The sequence below is a fragment of the Hippocampus guttulatus genome, chromosome 15, assembly GCF_054856545.1.
Source record: "Hippocampus guttulatus isolate MCC_2025c chromosome 15, RoL_Hgut_1.0, whole genome shotgun sequence".
Taxonomy (NCBI): Eukaryota; Metazoa; Chordata; class Actinopteri; order Syngnathiformes; family Syngnathidae; genus Hippocampus; species Hippocampus guttulatus.
Window position 1 is genome coordinate 16,574,947 of NC_141275.1, and position 18,278 is coordinate 16,593,224.

Sequence of the window (18,278 nt, forward strand, 5' to 3'; positions counted from 1 at the left end):
TTGATTCTCACAGGTTTTGGGTCACATTCATGGTTTTAAATTTTGGAAAATGTTTATCTTGGCTTCATTTTATTTATACAGCAAAAAAAAAGAAGAAAAAAGTCAATTTGGAAGGGGTGTGTAGACTTTTTATAGCCACTCCATCATCTATCACAGCATCACCATCATCACCGTGAAGCTTTTAATGACATATCAGGAACACGGGACCCGTTCGGTAAATGTTCGCAGCCGCAAAATATAAAAGAACAGCGCCGAGCGCGACACGCGGGCGGAAAACAAAAATCGCAGTCCAATAAATAAACGACAACACTCCGGCTGGACCGCAAGATGAAGAAGCAAAGCTGAAACAAAAACGTGCACTTTTGCGCGCCCAATCTCGGGAATCCGAAGCTCAACATTTGTCGTGAGAAAGCATCGCACCTTTTGCCGTTTGGAAACAAACAGGTCTTCTTCAAAACCGAGACCGAACGTCGCGTCGGCGTCCATCCAACGTCGACGCTCGCAAAGCGGAGCCTTCGCCAAAATGCGGCAGTTTGGATTTCAAGCATCAGAAACAACGGCTTAACTTTTCAAACCCTTCCGAGTGAAGGCAGCACTTCCTTCGAGGCAGGAAACACCCGCACGCGCGCTAGCTAGCTAGCAGGCAGGGCAGAGCGCAGCGCGGGGCCGCCGCCGCGCGCACGGGCTTCTCCGCCGCGGTGCGCCGTTTGGTGGTCAAATGGCCACGCCGGCCGCCCGGCGCACACATTCGCACGCGCGTCATCCCGAGGAAGAGGAGGCTGAGGAGGACGGGACGGGGGCCGCCTTCCCGTCCGCGGCGCCGCAGGTGCCGCCGTCGGTGCCTTCATCCCACCTTGGCCCAGCTGAGGAAGGCGGGGATCTCCCGCACGGGGACGTTGCGCGTCAACGCTTTGACGCGCAGGTTGCGGTCGTCCGTGAGGAGGACCACCTCGCGATGAAGGCGCACCGTCCCCCCGTCTAAAAAGGGAAACCAGACACACGCGTCACGGGGCTTTGGCACGCTTCGGCCTTCAAATTGTTTCACCGTCTCGAAGCGCGCTTTGAAAACGGCGGCAACGCATTTGAGAAGAAAATAAGAGAGCAACCGCTCTCGTCACAACAAAAGTCAGCAATCGTGAAACTCGATCTTTGGGGCATTACCGCAGTTAGATATTTGTCCCATTTATATTTTCATTCCGTCCGATGAAAACGTTTCAGTTCCATTTTTATCTCTCTTGATTTTTTTTTTTACTCAAAGTGCGCAATAATTCTTCGCTGTATGACCGATCCGCGTAAGTCTTATCGTACGATACAATCCCCCATCCATCATTTTGATCTTTCTTTATTTTACCTGCTTTACTCGAGCATATATTTTCATGGCCGATTAGTTGAGAATGCCCAAAGACATATCTGGGATCGGCTCCCGCACGCCCACGACCCATTCGGCGCTTCGGGTAACAAACGGACGGACGACCGGCAGCCGCCCCGTTGCCAAAAGGGTTGTGGTTGCCGACGGAGACCACGAGGTGGCGGCAAAGCGCAGAGACAAGGTGCCAAATGAGAGCCGCTTGTGCCTTTGTGTTCATGAGTTTGCAAGGAAAATGGCCACGTTGTCAACACCGACTTGGATAGCTGCTCTATGCCGGCAGTCATTCTGTTCGCGGCACGCGAGCGGGAATCCGCGACAAACAACAAACAAGAACAAAGTCACGCTGCCAAAGTGCGGTCCACATCGAAAAGCTCCCAAGACGTTCCCTACTTCTGCGGTCGGGCATCAAGTCCTCGGCCTTGTCCCGGCAGTAGTGGAGGCAGCAGGACAGGATGACGTCATCGTTGTTGCCCTGACAACGACAGCGACACGTGCGGTCGGGCGGTGCGAATCAGGATCGGAGTAAGAAGCCGACATTCCTTTCGGCCCCGACGAAATCCGGGCCGTCGATTGCGCGAGCCCGAACGCGCAAAGGTCCTCGCAAAGTTCCGAGTTGACTTTGCGTCGCTGACCTGCTGTCCGGAGGTGTCTTCGCTGCGGAAGGCGATGGACTCCAGCTGGGTCCCCCTGCTGGTGAGCGCCCGCAGTCGCGGCTCGCGCGCCTCGAAGGCCCGCTCCAGGAACAGCACGGCCTGGCGCGCCTTCTCCTGCACGCCGCGCACGTGCGCCGCCGCGTGTCCTCCTCCTCCTCCTCCTCCCGAAGCGTCCTGGCCTTTCGCCAGGCCGTCCAGCTCCGTGATCACTGCCGCGGAAAAAACACAAAAACGCCGGATCGTGCAACATGCACCAGGAAAAACACAGTAAAATCGACACGGAGCTGCTCAAAACAACTCGCTGTGCCTGAGGAAAAAAGTACGTCATTTTTCAAAGAGCACCAAAAAAAATAGATGCTCCTGACGATTGCACGATTGTCTGTCCACATTTGTTTCCGTTATCCCCGCCCCACCATACAGGAAAACGATGCCAAAAAAAAGAAGAAACATTTCAACGGCAGGTGAGAATTTTACCAATGAGCGGCACCACCACGACGTAGCTTCCACATTGGAGGAGCTTCTTGAGCGCCACCAGGTGGTCGATGAAGCCGTTGGTGTCGGGCACCAGGAAGACCGGTCGCACCTCCAGTTGCAGCTGCCCGCTCGTCTGCAGCACCGCCTGGCGCAAAAACAAAACAAAAAACGCATTCAGCAGCAAAAAGACGACACACTGACTGTGAGGCATTTTTGTGACTTGGGTTGTTAACTTTTAAACAATAATCACGAAATGTATTTTTTTGGAACAGTAATCGCTAATTTTGCTCATTTTGTTTGCCGTTAGTCACAAAAAAAAGTCACTAGATTTGACCGGTGAGGCTTTCATCTATTTTTTTAATCGATAGCTTTGTCAGTAGCCACGTTTGACCTTTTTTAAAATATTTTTTTTTGAAACAACAGTGGCTGTTTGTTTTTTTTTTACTTGTATTTTCTGCCGGCGCTTCTGCTGCTGCACCAGCTTGCTGGCGAGGGCGTGGCGCCGGGCCTTCAGCTGTCTGATGTCGCTCTCGCCGTCTCCCGCCGCCTCCTCCGCCTCGCCGTCGTCGTTTTCCTCGCCTTCCGACACCGACGGCGGCGACTCCACGGTGACATCATCGGCCTGCGAAAAAAGAAAAACAATCTTCAATCGACGAGCCGTCGGCCGACCGACACCGCGGCCGATGATTTACGGCCCCGTCAAACTCCGCGACCAAAAAAAAAGTCCGTCCCTGAGCGGACCCCGCCCGATCGTCGCTCGCTCGCGTCAAGCTTCGGCCCATCGGTGGCGCATCGGCATTGCGCGCGCCTCTTTCCGCGGGCGTCGAAATCACCTCTTTGTCCGAAAGCGAGTCCCGCCTGGCGCCGGCGTCCGGAGGGGCCGGGGGGGGCGGCGCCACCGAGACGTATTTGCCGCCCTTGAAGGCCAGCGGGGGCTCTTCCTGTCCGCACAGCGCCTCCAGGAAGTACTTGAGCACCGTCACCCGCTTGCAGTCGGCAGCTTGGGCCTGAAGGCAAAGAGCGCGGCAGGTGGGACCGGCGTCTCCGCCGCGGATGCGTGAACTCCAGGCGGCCTACCGCGTCGGCGCGCCGGTCGACGTAGCAGGGCTCCTGCGGCGCGGCCAGCAGGGGGACGAAGCCGGCGAGGAGCCTGTCCTCCTTCAGCTGCAGCACCGTCAGCTCCTCGTCGCCCTCCACCTCGTCCGTGTCCACTTTGTAGAGCGGCACCTCGCCGTGGTCCACGCGCGCCAGCGCGTTGCACAGCCGGGCCAGGCACCGCCACACGTCCGGGCTGTCGCTGCGGGACGAGGGAAGGAGGACGTGTCGGGAAAGGAAGCGGCGGCGGCGGCGAGGAGACGCGGCGCTCACTCGATGCCGCAGGGCGGCGGGTTCCACTGCTCCGGGTGTCCCAGCATCCAGTCGGACCAAACCTTGATGCTCGGGAGGAGTTCCCGCAGGTCCGCCGGGAAACGCGAGACCCTCAGCGGGGCCTCCGGCTCGTCCCCTTTGTCCTCCCGCTCGACGTCAGACGCGGCGGCTGAGACGGCGGATGAACGGCGCGCGGGGAAATGAAAAGAAAAACCGTACCAGCGGACGGACGTTGCGCCGCTCCGGATTTGAAGGCCGTATCAATTTGGACGCCGGCGCGCAAATTGGAGCTCTTGACGCTAACTGTTAGCAAGTCGACGTGTCGACGCGAGTTGCTCGTTCCAAATACGCAACAAGCAATTGTCTTCGTTCGACGGGGAAGTGGCGAGACATGGTTGGAGGCCTCTTTCTTGGACTCATTTGTTAACAAGCCGTCAAACTGCCGCCCGAGCGGGTTGGGTTTGCCGCGATCATACGGCCTTTGCATCCACAATTTCTGCTCCGAAGCCAAAAGCAAACAACATTTGGAAAAAGCGGGATCCGAAGGCGACGGGTGTCGTGGCAAGGTCGTACCTGCGGGAGTGTCGGTGAGCATCTGCGCGCAGCGTTCCACCATCAGCGCAAACATGGCCAGGCCCAGCGCCGTGCTCTGCTCCTGCAGCATCGGACGACGCTCTTCGCCCCCTCCCCCTCCTTCTTCTTCTTCTACACCCCCGCCTGAGCCGCCGACGGATGACGAGTCACGTGCGCTCAAAGGGTGCACGGCGGCGTTCGAACGCGCGTTACCTCGAGCGAGGGCGTTGTGTACGGTGAACATGTTGATGGTGACGATCTGCAGCAGCTGCGTACTGCCCAGGAGGGAGGGGCCGTGTCGGAGCAGCGCGCGGAACTCCTGCACGACCCGACGGGACACTCTCGGGAACGACTCCATCCTGCGGGTGCGCGCGCGCGCGCGTGTGAGAAACGTTGGCTTTGGGGGCGGGGCTTATTTCTTGATCTATTTCGACTCGTCTCGCGAGGCTGGCGTCTCGACTCGATTCGAGTGGGACTCACCCCACTTTCGTGAAGAGTTTTCCGTGCGCGTGTAGGAAACTGAGGATGAATCGCCTGTTGAGCTGGGGGAAAAGAAAAAAAGAGCAGAAGAAAAAGTCATCGGTCAAAATGCACTGGTGTCTTTGACGTCGCAACTTGCCCGTGAGATTTCAATTTCACAACGCGAGGTCGTTTACTTTCCCTCGCCGGCGCCGCTCGCGCGTCGAAAGGCACGCGAGCGGAGCCGCTCGCTTACCTCGCCGGCGCCGAGCCGGCCGAGCTCGCCGTTCTGTTCGGAGTCGGCGGCGCGTCCGCCGGGGCGCAGCCAGACCTCGGAGCGCGCCCCGTCCTCGGGCCCGGCGCGGCCCCGGACGGCGGGCCCCCGGGAGCCGCCGTCCCGCTCGTCCTGCCTCCTTCGCCGCTCCAGCTGCTCCGTCTTGCGCTTGGCCTCCTCGAACAGGCTCATCAGGCTCTCCCTGGCCGTCAGGATGGGATTGGAGGCCGCCAAGCTGCGCATGTAGTAATAGACGGCGTCCAGCTTGCGCTTCTGTGGGAGGCAAGGGGGGGGGGGGGGGGGTGAACGCTTGCCGACGCTAAAGCTGCGCGTTTGGTCACTCACGGTGTAGACCGCCAGCAGGGCCAGCTGGTTGTAGGGGCGGCCGTTTTTGGGGGCAATCTGCTGGGCTTTCAAGTACCAGCTAAGAAAACATCATTGAAATGCATCAAAAGTCAACAAAGTGAGCTTGAAGAGAAATACGCGGCCGGACACTCGATGAGAAAGGAAGGGAACGGGTGACCACAAGCCGCGGTACGACTCAATCAATCATCTTAGAACGGACTTCATCCGCTGCAGGCGGAAGATCACCAGATCCAAAAGTGTTCAGCGAGCTTTTGGCCCAAAACTGGCAAGACAACGGGTTGATGGCATGGTTGCAAAAAAAAAAAAAAAAAAGGGGGGGGGGGGTGGATGGCTGGTGTCATCAGACAACAATTAAGTACACGTATCATCATCAAGTGATGCAAATCACGACGTGTGTAAACATGAACGAGGGCTAAACATCGGCTCTTGGCTAGCAACGTGTTCTTTTGCTAATCGCGGCAGGAGAGCGGTGGACGTGGGGGGAGAGGGGGGGGGGGGGGACCAAAACCCAACAACACCAATGCCGCCTCGGTACCTGCGGGCCTTTCCAAAGTTGGCCGAGTCGCTGGCTTGTTCCCGGTAGCGAGCGATGTCTCCCTGACAGATGAGACAGCGCTGAGCGCTGATCAGAGCGTACTTCACCTGAGGGAAGGCAAACGGCCCGCGCTTCAAATCATCCCGACTCCCGACGCAACGTCGCCGCACCGGCGTTACCGTCTTGTGCAGCGGGCGCGCCCGGATGGCCACGCCGTCCATGTAGTCCTCCAGTTGAAAGCGGTAGACCGTCTGCAGCTTCTGGAGCAGAGCGTCAAAGAACAGCGCTCCCTGGAAACACGTCGCACGCGCGCGGGTCAGCCCCCGAAACCGTTTTCGCAACCGGCCGTCGCCGTACCGCGGCTCACCTCGTCGAGCAGCGCCAGCAGCACGTTGCGGATGAGCGGCGGCTCGTCGGCGGCGGCGGGGTCCTTGAGCAGCTGGCGAAAGCGCTCGATGACCTGGTAGAAGACGTTCTTCCACAGCGCCTGGTCCACGCTCTGCGAGTCGGCCAGCTCGATGTCGCTCAGGACCACGCGCTCGTACGCTCCCAGCAGCTCCGCCCTGAGCGGCGGCGACGCGTCCGAACGCAAAGCAGAGGGCGGGAGGTGAAACGAGCGGCGCTCAAATGGCCCGTCGTTCGACAAACGATGATTCCGAGAGGCGGCGAACTTGAACTGCGCCAACCTGAGCCGGGCCATGCGCTCCAGTCCGTCGGCGCCGATTCTATCGCGGGACAGCAAGTTGCCGAGCTGAACTTCCTGGGAGTCGGCCGCCCGCAGCGCGCGGCACAGCTCGCCTCGGGCGCGCCGCTCCGCCTCCCCCGCCGTCGGCTCGCCGCCCGGCCGGGCGTGGCCTCCGTACGAGTGAGGCGGCGCGTACGCCCCGTCGGCCGCCTGGCGCGGCGGCGCCGAGGCGAAAGGGTAACGCTGGGCGGCGGGCGGCGGGCAGCGGTAGGGGTCGTCCGACTTCTGGAACTTGTAGTAGGCCGAGGCGGCGGGCGGCCGCCGCGACGCCGGCGGGCTCCCCCCCCCAACCGCTTCGTCGTCCGTGTCCAGAAAGTGCAGCTGTCCGTGCGCCGCCTGCGGGAGCGAGCGCCGACCGGCGGGGGTCAGCGCCGGTTTCTGCTCGGGATTGTTGGGGTCCCAGAGGCGCCTGGCGCCCCCGCCGCGCCCCCCTCGGGCGGCGGGGGCGGCTCCTCCGAAAAGCCTGCGCTGGCCCGATTCGGCGAGCTTGGCCGTGTCGCCGCGGGACGGCAGCACCAGGATACCTGCCGGATACACGCCGAGCTTACGATCCCTCTCAATTTGCCCGAAGATCCATTTGCGTGGATCGCAAGCGTTTTGGACACGGCGGCGCTTCGCAATGACAAATTGGATCCTTTGCTTTGGTTGGCGACTGCGCGTCGGTCGCTAGCAGATTCGGCGCAACTGCAATTGCAGCTAAAAAATCTCACCTCTTCATGTGTTATGTGGATTTTTTTTTTTTTTTTGGGGGGGGGTTCCTCAGTCAGTATTGATGGTTTAACAGAATGTTGGGAGGAATTTCACCCCCCCCCCAAAAAAAAATATTCCCAACCTTTTTTTGCTCAACATTTTCAATGGACGGAGACGGCGGCTATTCGCGTCCTACGTACCCCCGCCTCGGCCCCGAGGAGCCGGCCCGTGCTTGCGGGGGTCCCCGGAGGCGGCCTGGTTCTTGTCCAAGGAGACCCCGAGCGGTCCTCGCCTTCTGCCTTTGGACCCGCCGCGGGCCTCCCCGGCTCGCTCCGTCCGGCGCGCGCGCTCCTCCTTCGCCGCGTCGCTCGTCACGCCTCCTTCCCCGGAGTCGGCCGAAGACCCCCGGCCGGCGTCCCGGCCGGGGCGGCGCGATCCGCGGGCTCCCCTCCGCGGGCGCTCGGGCCCGTCGACGGCGTCCGGGCCGGCGGCGCTGCCGGCCGAGCTGCTACTGTACGTGCGGCGGCGCGGGCGGCGGATGTCCGACTTGGAATAGCGCTTGGAGGCGGGCGCGGCGCCGCCCCGTTTGGCGCGCTCGCTCGGCTGGGCCTGACGTTCGCCGCTCCTCGGCGCGGGAGCGCCGGCGTCGGCGTCGGCTTCCTCGCCGCCGCCGTTCTTGACGGAGGCGTCGCCGCTTGTTCTGGCGCGCTGGCTTCCCTCGTTTGGATGAGTCTCTCCCAATGGACGGGCCCCGTCGCTCTGGCTTCTCTCCTTTTCCCATTGGCGGGGCCCCGCGATGACACTCTGGCTTTTCTGGTCCCTGCGGCCGTTCCCCCTCTTCGCCGCGGTTTTGCCTCCGCGTCCGGCCGCGTCCTCGCCGTCTCGGCGGAACGCGTTCTCCTTGACGCTGAGTTTTTCCACTTTGCTCAGCAGTTTCTCCATCGTGTTTTTTCCCGCTGCCTGCCGAATGCTCTCCTTGGGTTTTGCTTTGTCGTCTTTGTCCTTCCCCTTTGGCCGTCTTTCGCCGGCGTCGGGGTCGCGAGTCTTAGCCGGCTCCGGCGCCCCGTCGCAGTCTTTCCCTGGCGCGGCGCGGCGACTTCCGGGCCGGTAAAATTCCCGGTCGGGTTTGCGGGCTTTCTTTGGCCCGCCGGCTCCGACGGGCTCCCGGCTCACGCCGTGTTTTTCCGGCGCGTCGTTGTCGGGAGCGGCCTCGCTGTTGACGTCGGGGCCGTGAACGTCGTCGCCTCGCATCCTGTCGTCGGCGTGCGCCGGGAGGTTCTTTTCGCCGTTCCTCAGTTTGGGATCGCGCGGGCCGGACGGGGGGGTTCCGCGGCGGTCGCTCGGCGCATTTTCCACCTCCTCGCTGTCGCGGTGCCGGCGTCCTTGTCTGGGCACTCGGCGGTAGCGCTGCAAGTCGGGATGCCGCCGGTGCTTGTTGGGCGGGTGATCGTCCTCTGCGCTCCGAGAAAGAACGCACGCAAAAATGAACATGAAACGGGACGTTCTCCGGAGTAAAATACAAACAAACAAGAACAATTCAGTCAATCCTAATTCCTGCTCATCCTATCACACGATTCTGATGCTAAGACTAAAAGTCCTTCTGTTTAACTTGCGTTTCAAGCTCATTTCTTTTTTGCTACATCAACTCCATGCACTTCTTCGAAAGTATATCATTCTCAACAGAATTGACTGACTTTCATAACATTTGCCTGTTGGGAAAATAGACGGTCCATGCCGCCCTCAGGAAGGGATCGATACCGTATTATATTTTCTTCCCTACTTTTGCCCTTTCAGAACATGGTGGGGACCCGCAGTCGACATGACTTGGACAGCCGTTTGTCCCGCCGGACAGAATCTTGACGGGAAACAAACAACGACTCGGGAGGGTCTGGTCGTGTGACATCTCGGCCGGTCCAAGTCCCGCAAGGCTATTTTATCTGGTCGTCTGACGAACGACAAAAAGTCAAGCTTGACGAGGCCATCGGCGGAGTGCGCGATGACGAGTCAACGCGGGTCTCCGAGATCGAAAATATTCACGTTTACAATAAATGAGAAGGGTTCCACTGCTCCGCTCGGGTTCGTAGTTGCCAACCAGTTCAGCAAACTCTTTCTCCCTTTTGTTGTCATCGTGACGTCAATCACAAGGCTTATCGTTTAAGTGCACTTTGGAAAATTCTGGATTCTTTCACTACGCACATACGACTGTCGCTCGCCGTTGTGTACCATTGACAGTCGCAGCGACGCTTAAAAGAAAAGCAAAGGAAAAGAAAGCGCGGTCCCGGCGCTACTATTAGCCACATGAGCGCCAACGTTAGCCACGGCGCGCGCACGTCGAGCAAGTGCGCGCGCTCCTCGCGGCGCCGACATACGAGCAAGTTGGACGTTTTTAAGCTTTCCGACGCTCTTGTTGTGTGTTCACCTTGGTCGAGCGAACAACTGGACGCTCGAAGTTCGGCGGCCGAGATTCGCACTCGGTCCAGCTGCTCCGCCATCTTGGTCAGCCTCCACGCCAACAGCAGCAAAACAACATCAAGCGCGGCTACGGAGGCCGCGACGGGACAACGCCGGGCCCAGCCTGACGTCATCTCCTCTCGCAACCGTTGCCGCGCTTGCCTTTGCGTGTTAGACAGCGTGGGGGGGGGGGGGGGGAGTGTTTTTCCTCCGCCCATAAATATAATATCAATTATTATCAACAATAGAGACACATGGCGGATAGTGAGTTGCCGCTTCTGACTTGAACTGAAAAACGGTCACTCTTTGGCGCTGGTGTTGCCGCACCAAATAGCGGAAGCCTCGCAAGGTTTCGTTTTGGCCTCATTTCCCCGAAATATTGAATCGAATCAAAACGAATCGAGGTGACTGTCTGCGCGGAGGATAAACGGATATGGTAAATAGTTATACGGACGAGACCGGAAGACACCGGAATAGTCGATTTGAAGCAAAGCTTCATCATCAGGTTTGTGCAAGGCTCGCGTCATTGTGCCGAAATGTTTGACCTTGTACGCCATTCGGCTGTTTGAATGCAGCAACACCGTCTAAGATATCACACATAAAGATACGTGCGCGAATAACTCTCATCTGACACATTTTGTCAGCATCATGGCGATGAGGAAAATAGATTTAGCTTTTGGGAGTGGCCCCAACGGGCGTGCCGACTTGAAGTCGGTCTGAGTTTGGCGTCAAATCCGCTAGGTGTCGCGGTTGTTCTCCTCTTTGAAACGCCCCTTCGCGTGCATTCGCAAACATTGCAATTATATTGATATTGTAACACTCGACACATATAAAACGTATTTTTCCAATATCGTGCAGCCCTAATATAGTATACATATACATATATATATATATATATATATATACACACACACACAAACATAAAATACTGAAAAGGGCCTCTTAATGAGTTGAAGAAAATGTCCAAGGCACCACATCTCACAGCTTCCCCAATGTTTCCCCATCAAAGAGGCACGTGTGACTTTGGGCCAACCGGCGACACGAATATTATGCCAATATATGGGCTCCTTGACTTTGTTGTGAGATTCCGTTGCCATGGTGATATCAAGGCGGCATCAACAGGCGTTAAAGACCGTGACGCCGCCCGTCATTCCCGTTTAGGTGGCAACATCTTCTCGCCATCTTCCTTTTGTGTCTGCGCCACTTTTTGGGATGTTGCGTCTCTGCAGTGAGTCTGCGTGCGTGAAGGGGGACACGCACAGGAAGTAAGGTGTGTGTGTGTGTGAGAGAGTGTGAGGGGAGGTGCCATGCCGGATGTCGTGGGTGTGTGTCTCGCTCTGTGCGTGTGTGTGTGTGCGCGCGTGCGTGTGCGCTGCAGCAAAATGCAGGTGAAGCACTGTAGGATGATGACACACATGCGCGGGAGGGCGGGGGGAGGAGGAGGAGGAGGAAGAAGAGAGCCGGTGTGAATACAAATGAGAAAAAAGCGGGGGCAGACTTTTTTTGCAGGTGAATCTCATAATGCCGCCAAAGGGGGCTTTCACCGGCCCGCCCAATGGCGACCCCCCCCCCCCCCCAGCGATGATGCCTACGCACGGGCGTGATGTGGGAGGACACGTTGAGGAGGAGGAGGTGAAGAGTGAGATGGAGGAGCCTCGTGCCACTCGGGCCAGAAGAGAAGACAGACGACGGCGAGTCGTGAGCCAGCCACAAAGTTGAAGCCGGCACCGGAGAAAAACATCCGCGTCGGCAAACAAACTCAACCGTCTGTCACGCGGCGTCGCTCGGATGCCAACGCGCTGCGCCGCCCCCCCTCGGCCACCCGGTGGCGGTGTAAGGCAGACGGACAAAAATATCCCGTGGCGTGAGACGCCTCGGCTCCGCCCCTTTCATCGGTACGCCAGTCATCGTAGTCGTTGCTCGCAGAGAATAAACAATATATTAGCGTGAGGACTGTTATATTGTTTGTCTGCATGTGTTGCCGAGCCGTTTGTGCTCCATCCGTTACTTCGATGGTAAAAGCGCCACAACGCGGGTGCCGATTTGGCGCTCGTGTTTAGCTAGCGGACGAAAAGGCGAATCCAAGTGAAATACAGGAGGTGTCGTGGGGGGGGGGGGGTTCTTCTTGGTTTGAGACTGGGCCAGGAGGAAACTTTGGGTGGGGGTGGCCCCCAAACATTGAAATGATGGAAAAACCGGCAAGTTGGGGCGACGCGACCCGTTAGCCCACCGGTGGCGTTTTGCATTAGCGCGTCGGCACGAAGCCGACGGCCTCGGCGACGCCGCTTCAGTCTGTCGGTGGTGCCGTGTGGCTAAAGAGGCCGCGTGGGAAACGTAGACATCACCCGTCCGGCGCTCCCCGAGTTTGCCGCGCGCCGCCGTGCGTGCGGGAATGAGCGGATGCGCGAGAGCGCGTGGGTTTGACACCTCCCGCACTGCGGGCGTGTGCTTGCGCGTGCAAGATGAACTCGCTCGCGCGGCGGAGGGAAAGACGCGGGGGCAGGCGGGGATGGGGCCACCGACGCCACGCCTCCCCTTGCCCCCTCCTCCTCCTCCTCCTGCCGCCGCCGCTTTTTCTCGTCCGCGGCAGATGTCGCCAAAATATCCGGCGGAGGGCGTCTGACGCCATGACCGCGGTTGTCCTTTCACTCAAATCGTTTCATTGCCGGCGCCTTTGAATGCGGTCGTCAGCACCGTCCACGCGCGCCATCGGCCGAGTCGGGGGCGCGTCTCGCTACACTTCGATGGGAAGTTACAGTTAGCTGGCGAAGAAGATATGATGCTGGGGGCTTATTTTGCCACCTGGGGGGCGGGGTCTTTCATTGGATGATAAAGTTGTTCTTTGTGCAAGTGCGTGTGAACGATCACAAGTGGCTTCTCCAGCTCTTTCTCCTTTCTTGCCCTCCTGCTTCTCTCCCCTTCTTTGCACCCATGAAAGAGAACCCCCCCCCCCACTTGTCCTCCTCCATCCTTTCTCCTTTGGTCTCCACGTGCTCCTTCTCCTCCGCCTCCTGCCCCATCCCAATCTGGCATCAATCGAGCGCTCTTTCTGTTGAGTTCTCACGTCGGCCCGCGCAGCCGCTCGCTTGGCAATCAAAGGGAGAGAACGCACAAATGAGCGCGTGTGTGCGTGTAGGGGGTGTCTCGCAGGGATTTCGGTATGAGTCAGAACGGGGGGGAGGGGGGCCAGTGGGCGGCTTCTGAAAGACAAGTAGAAGAAAATGAAGAAGAAGGAAGAGAAAAAGGAGACAACGCTTTCTTTTGCAGGCCACTTTGCTCTCCAAGGAAAAAACGGAAGAAAAAGACAAAATGAGCTCGCGGCTCGCCGACCCAGGGCACAGGAGCCGCCCGTCCGTTCCGCCGTCGTGAAGCCAGCGGGGCGAGCCCCGCCCCCATCGGTGTGCCGTGGCGGGCTGGCTGAAGGAGGCAAACGTGAAGTGGCGTTTGCGCCCCCCCCCCCACCCCCTGTCGGTCACAACAATGACAATGACCGACCCTCATTGCAAAGTGGGTTCTTTGCCGAGGATAAAGATGACGTGCCCGTCAGTAATTTGAGATTGCCTGCCAAGAGTGCACAAATGGCGGAATTATCCAGGTTTCATCTTTAATGAAAAAAAAAAAAAATAAGTGCCACAAAAACTGGATGAAGCGGCTCCCTTGTCGCGGCCGAGCCTCGCATCGCCCCGCCTGGCCCAATGCGCCGCCCGCGACAGACATCGGTGCAGGCAAATGTCACCGCCCGGGTCACAAAATCATTTTCACAGCAATTGGATGAAATTGAATTCTTGGCCACCGCACGACGACGACGAGAACGATGACGAAGAAGATGCGCGGGAGCTTTCCACGCAAGAAGCCCCGCTCCCACTTGCCCCCACCCTCGCGGCTTCTAAATCGGAGCGCAGGCGCCTCCGTGACGTATGCGCACACGTACGCGTGGAGGTGAATCTTTGAATGGAGGCGCGAGCGCCGCTCCCCCTCCCACTCCCTCCCCTCCCCTTTACGAGTTACTCGGGCATCACTATAAAAAGCCCGCGGAGGACGGGAGAGCCGCTCTGTGCGGGAAGCGAGTGGCGGCCGCGGACAGCGAGTCCATCGCGAGGAGGAGGAGGAGGAGGCGTGCACCCGCCGACACGCTCGAGCAGGCGCGCGCGGGGACGCCGTCGCTCAACGCGTGCGCGCCACTTTTCTGCCACGCGCAGGTCGGTGAGTGCCAAACTTGCGTTCGCGTCGAGCACGTCACACGTCACGCGACCATGACGACCGCGGCGATGAAGGTGAGCGTTGCTGCAGCGCGACTTACTCGCATCTCCCGCCACTGTCGCCGTATTCGGGGATGCGCGCGCCCGCGTCCGCTTCCGCTCGCTCGGAGGGTCACTTTGATGGCTTTCATGCGGCGGGAGCCCCCCCTTTGCCTTATATGGACTTCCGGCTGTTGTTTCCTCCCCCGCGATGCCTCGCTTGGTCGACGTCAGCCCCGCGTCATTCCCGACGACAGCCAGTGCGCAACTACTACGAGGCCAAGATGAGGTGGGCGTCACGCACGCGCAGCCCGCAGTGTGATCCTCCGGTGTGCGAGGGCGGGATTGCGCAGGGGGGGCGGGGAAGCGAGGCTCTTGTTCATTCACAACTCGTGCGCGGGAGAACGCGCAAAGGCTGCCGGCGCCATGGCAACCAAGCAGCCGGCCGCTCTCCGATATGCCGGCGGCCCGAGCGAGGCCGAAGCCCATTGGTTGGCGGCGCGCGCCACGTCAGCGCACGCCGTCTTCGGAGAAAACGCGCGAGGGGTTGCCTCCGCCACGGCCGGACGGGGTCCGCCCGCCGCCCACCAAAGAGAGCCAAGCCTCCAAAATCCATCGGCAGCCTCAAACCGGCAAGCTTCAGAACTTTTGTCCGAACGGGGCTCCCCGGCTCACGTCGACGCGCTTGCTCGTCACGGAGATTCTGGCAAAGCGCCAATTGGGTCGCAATGAAGCTCCTCAACTCACGCTCGGCACCGGCAGCGAAGCCCATCTGTCCGTTTCAAACAAACGCATCCACACGTTTGGTGGCCCTCGAGTACGCCCGCTTTGTTTGATTGTCGCTGTTCCAAGAGGAGATTTTCCATCCAATTCCTTGCTTGTGTTGTACGAAACAACATTGCTACAAAGGTTTGGAATATCAACGGGTTTGATGTTGAAAAATGTGCATGGATTTGAATGGTCAAAATGGACAAATTTGGCTTTGACTTTTTGGTGGTCGGCGAGTGTCAAATGGCATCGAATTAAAGTCGTACAATCAATAAAAAATCCAAAAGATAAATGTAAAAACAAACAATAACCCCAATGGCCGGGCAGAAAGGTTTCTAATTCCGCACGATTTCGGCGAGGCTCAATTCCAGGAGTTATCTTTTTTTTTGGGGGGGCGGTATTCCAAAAGAGTCAGCAATCGACACAGTCGTCTTTCATTAATGGAACCCCCCCCTCCCTCAAAACTTCAAATGGCGGAGGAGGACAACTCCAGGGTGAAAAACGCATCCTGGCAGTATTTCCCTGCTTATTTATAACATTTCTTTCTTTCTTTAACGCTGACTTGAAGGTGGTAGTGGCTTTTATCCTTGACTGCCTGGCGTTTTCCCTTTTCGGACTTTGCCGAAGCCGGCCGGAGCATCAGCACCTTGGCTTTAGACTGCTTACTGCTTGTATGCAAACTCCCGCTACAGTAACAGTCTACAGTCATGGCTACTGACGCCTGGCAAACGCATCGACCGTGCCCGGACGGCTGGGGGGGGGGGCATCTTTTATTTTATTTTTTACACACTTGGTTACGGTATCCAGACAGTCCACCTGCTAACCCCCACTGAGCCTGCGGGCTTCCAACCACTCGTGAACCTTTCGGTCTTTTGGCACCCTCTATCGGTAGAGAGTCGACACTGCAGATAAGCAACACAATGACCTTTTTCCCTGCGAGGTCACACAGAGGTGCAAGAAAGCGAAGCTTATCGTCGCCTCGCTTGCCGCCTGTCAACGAAGAGACGCGTCTGTCATCAACACGTCACCAAGCGGAGATCAAGCGTGAGTGCGAGTCACGTGATGATCGCGGGAAAACGCGTTCCAAAAATCAAGACGCTGCAGGCCGGCCATCCAAAGCCAACAGGAGAATTGATTCGAAACAAAATGGAAGGAAGGACGGACGGGGATCGACCTAACCGGGAGTCCCGTCGCCAGCCGGCCAAACAAGTCTGCCACTGGTGCTGTCTCCGTGGCGACCGTGGCTTTAGATTGTTACTCTAGCGAACGGTAACCTCGGTAACAGTCTACAGCCATGGTCGCTAGGGGCAGGCGTCGTCACGGAGACGCAACGTTTGGCCTCTGCCGCCCTCAGGAGGCCGCCGGCTGCAACTGCGGCAGCGAGACGAAACGCATTTCCAAAATGTCTTCTGCGGCTTTGCGACTTGTGTTGTACAGCACGATAATTCATCTTTTTGCTTACCTTTGCTCATAGATGAAGTTACTTTGTTTCTTTCCTCTCCTTTATTTTCTCCTCTTGAGCTTGCAGTCTCTCTGTCAAAATCGACTTTGTTGCCATAAAAAAAAGTTGTCCTTGTTTTGTTTTTCTCTTCTTCCTCCTCTTTAAAGGAAAAATGAGCACAAGCTGCACTAAATTTGTCCCCACTGGCCCAGTCGAGTTCAAATCCATTTGCTCCAAAAAGCTGTGAAGATGCCCGGCAACTGTTGGATGAGCTTCAGCGTGCACTCACATCTGCTTTCTGCCTGACAAAGTCCAACGAGTTCATTAGCTAGCTAGCTAGCGAGACCACGACAGCCTCCCCTGGGGGGGGTCCATCTGCAGTTTTATGCACAAAGCAGAACTAAATACGTCACAGACACATATTAGTCTAAGACAAACCAGAATGCATATTTGAGGCGTCTGAAAACATTTACCGGACACGTGATGTAAAGCAACAGAGTAATGAGCCCCTCTGTTGAAGTACAGTAACTTGAGCGCTAGAGGGCGGTGTACTAATTCTGCTTTTCGGGAAGGATCCAAATTCTCTGTTGAACATAAGCAGGTGTCAAGTGTGTGAAAAAAAAAAAAGACACATGCCAGAGAAGACCCCCCCGCCCCCACACACACACATAGCAACTCATTTTGTTGGCAAATGCTGCAAGCCATTCCTTGCCAACCAGCAAACGGTAAATCCAAGTTCCCGGCTGGGCTCCCATAGAAGTAAAAGTCCTTCGGCGGGCCGCGGCGGGTCACGCCTCGGGGCCATTCGGTCGTTTGCGAGACCGCACTTCAGAATCGTCGACCTGTTTTGCGCGGCGGCTCCTCGTCGCCGGCGTCACGTCGGACCTTCGGGTGAAGGGAGGGGCCGCCGCGTGAGGTCGCTCTTCAGGTGGCAATCGGGAAGGTCAGCGTTGAGCTCCAAGGGGCGTGGCGAGGCAGAGGCGCCGCCTCCTCGCACAATAAAAGCTCACGTGCTGGCTGACAAATGGACACGCGACAGCACGTAGAACTTTTACTGTTCGGGGATGACCCGCCGCACTAACGGGCATCAACGCAGACGCACTTCTACACGCGCACCGACGGGATGGAGCCAGTGGCGGTTCTGGGGGGGGGGGGGGGGCAACGGGGGCCAGTGCCCCTGTAGCACCGATTCTGGCCCCCCCTGTGGCCCCGCCTCCGAGCGCAGATTACGCAGTCACTCGTTCATTGGAAAGGATCGTGAGGACTGATTTTTGAGGCCTTGTCCAAGCGTGTTGCCAATGGGAGCCTGCGGAGAGCGCAACGTTTGTGGCGTCTTGGAAAAGGAGAACTTTGCAAACATCTGCTTTGACTTTGTGAGCAAAACAAAAGTAAAAAAAAAAAAAAAGGCGCAGCAGCCCTTTTCCCAAAAAGGGCCAGACTTTACAGCACTCTCAATGGGAAATCGGGTCCCGTTTGTGAATCAAGGGATGGACGGCAAAAGCCCAGTATTATTCTTTTGGGGGGGGGGGTGAAAGCTGATTCGTCGATGAATTGACAAAATCGTGACCAGAAGAATTGATGAGTCAAATAAGGATTACTTGCAAAGGCGCGTCCGTCCGTCCAGGCGAGCATCCGAGCGCAGCGGCTGCACTCGAACCTGCGCGACGTGGCCCCGGAAGACTCCTCGTGCTGCGGGGGGCACTCGGCCACTTTGGCCAACTCAGAGCGGCGACGCAACGACAACAACTTGGCACTCGCGAGGGAGCTGCGCTTCCCGCGCGTACAAACGGGGTCAAGTCCAAGTCCGTCGAGGTTCTTCCGTGTCCTTCTGCGGGGGTAGGGGGGAGGGGGTCGTTCTCTCAAAAGTTTCGAGG

General features: G+C 58.0%; 1 protein-coding gene across 2 annotated transcripts; it reads right to left on the minus strand.

Annotated features, from left to right (window-relative positions):
- Positions 1–106: 106 nt before the first annotated feature.
- smg6 (SMG6 nonsense mediated mRNA decay factor) lies at positions 107–10,124 on the minus strand. Of its 2 annotated transcripts, XM_086130590.1 has the most exons (19): positions 9,926–10,122; positions 7,707–8,960; positions 6,758–7,340; positions 6,439–6,634; positions 6,251–6,361; positions 6,072–6,178; positions 5,516–5,594; positions 5,153–5,443; positions 4,918–4,979; positions 4,651–4,796; positions 4,438–4,581; positions 3,865–4,033; positions 3,574–3,793; positions 3,330–3,503; positions 2,942–3,118; positions 2,497–2,641; positions 2,002–2,231; positions 1,760–1,841; positions 107–978 (listed from the first exon to the last, which is right to left on the minus strand). In XM_086130590.1, exons 1-19 carry the CDS (start codon positions 10,089–10,091, stop codon positions 845–847), a joined length of 4,470 nt encoding a protein of 1,489 aa, XP_085986716.1. In that variant the 5' UTR covers positions 10,092–10,122; the 3' UTR covers positions 107–844. The 2 variants fall into 2 exon arrangements, with proteins under 2 accessions (XP_085986716.1, XP_085986715.1); XM_086130589.1 differs by having other exon boundaries at positions 6,072–6,361; positions 9,926–10,124.
- Between the last annotated feature and the right edge of the window lie 8,154 nt (positions 10,125–18,278).

Bases quoted from the DNA above. Each gene is read 5' to 3' on its own strand.
- smg6 (XM_086130589.1), bottom strand. From the start codon at position 10,091: ATGACGTCAGGCTGGGCCCGGCGTTGTCCCGTCGCGGCCTCCGTAGCC. The intron at 4,034-4,437 runs GTACGACCTTGC...CCGCCGTCTCAG, and splicing joins GCTCACCGACACTCCCGCAG to CCGCCGCGTCTGACGTCGAG. The intron at 2,232-2,496 runs GTAAAATTCTCA...TTTCCGCGGCAG, and splicing joins CGTGGTGGTGCCGCTCATTG to TGATCACGGAGCTGGACGGC.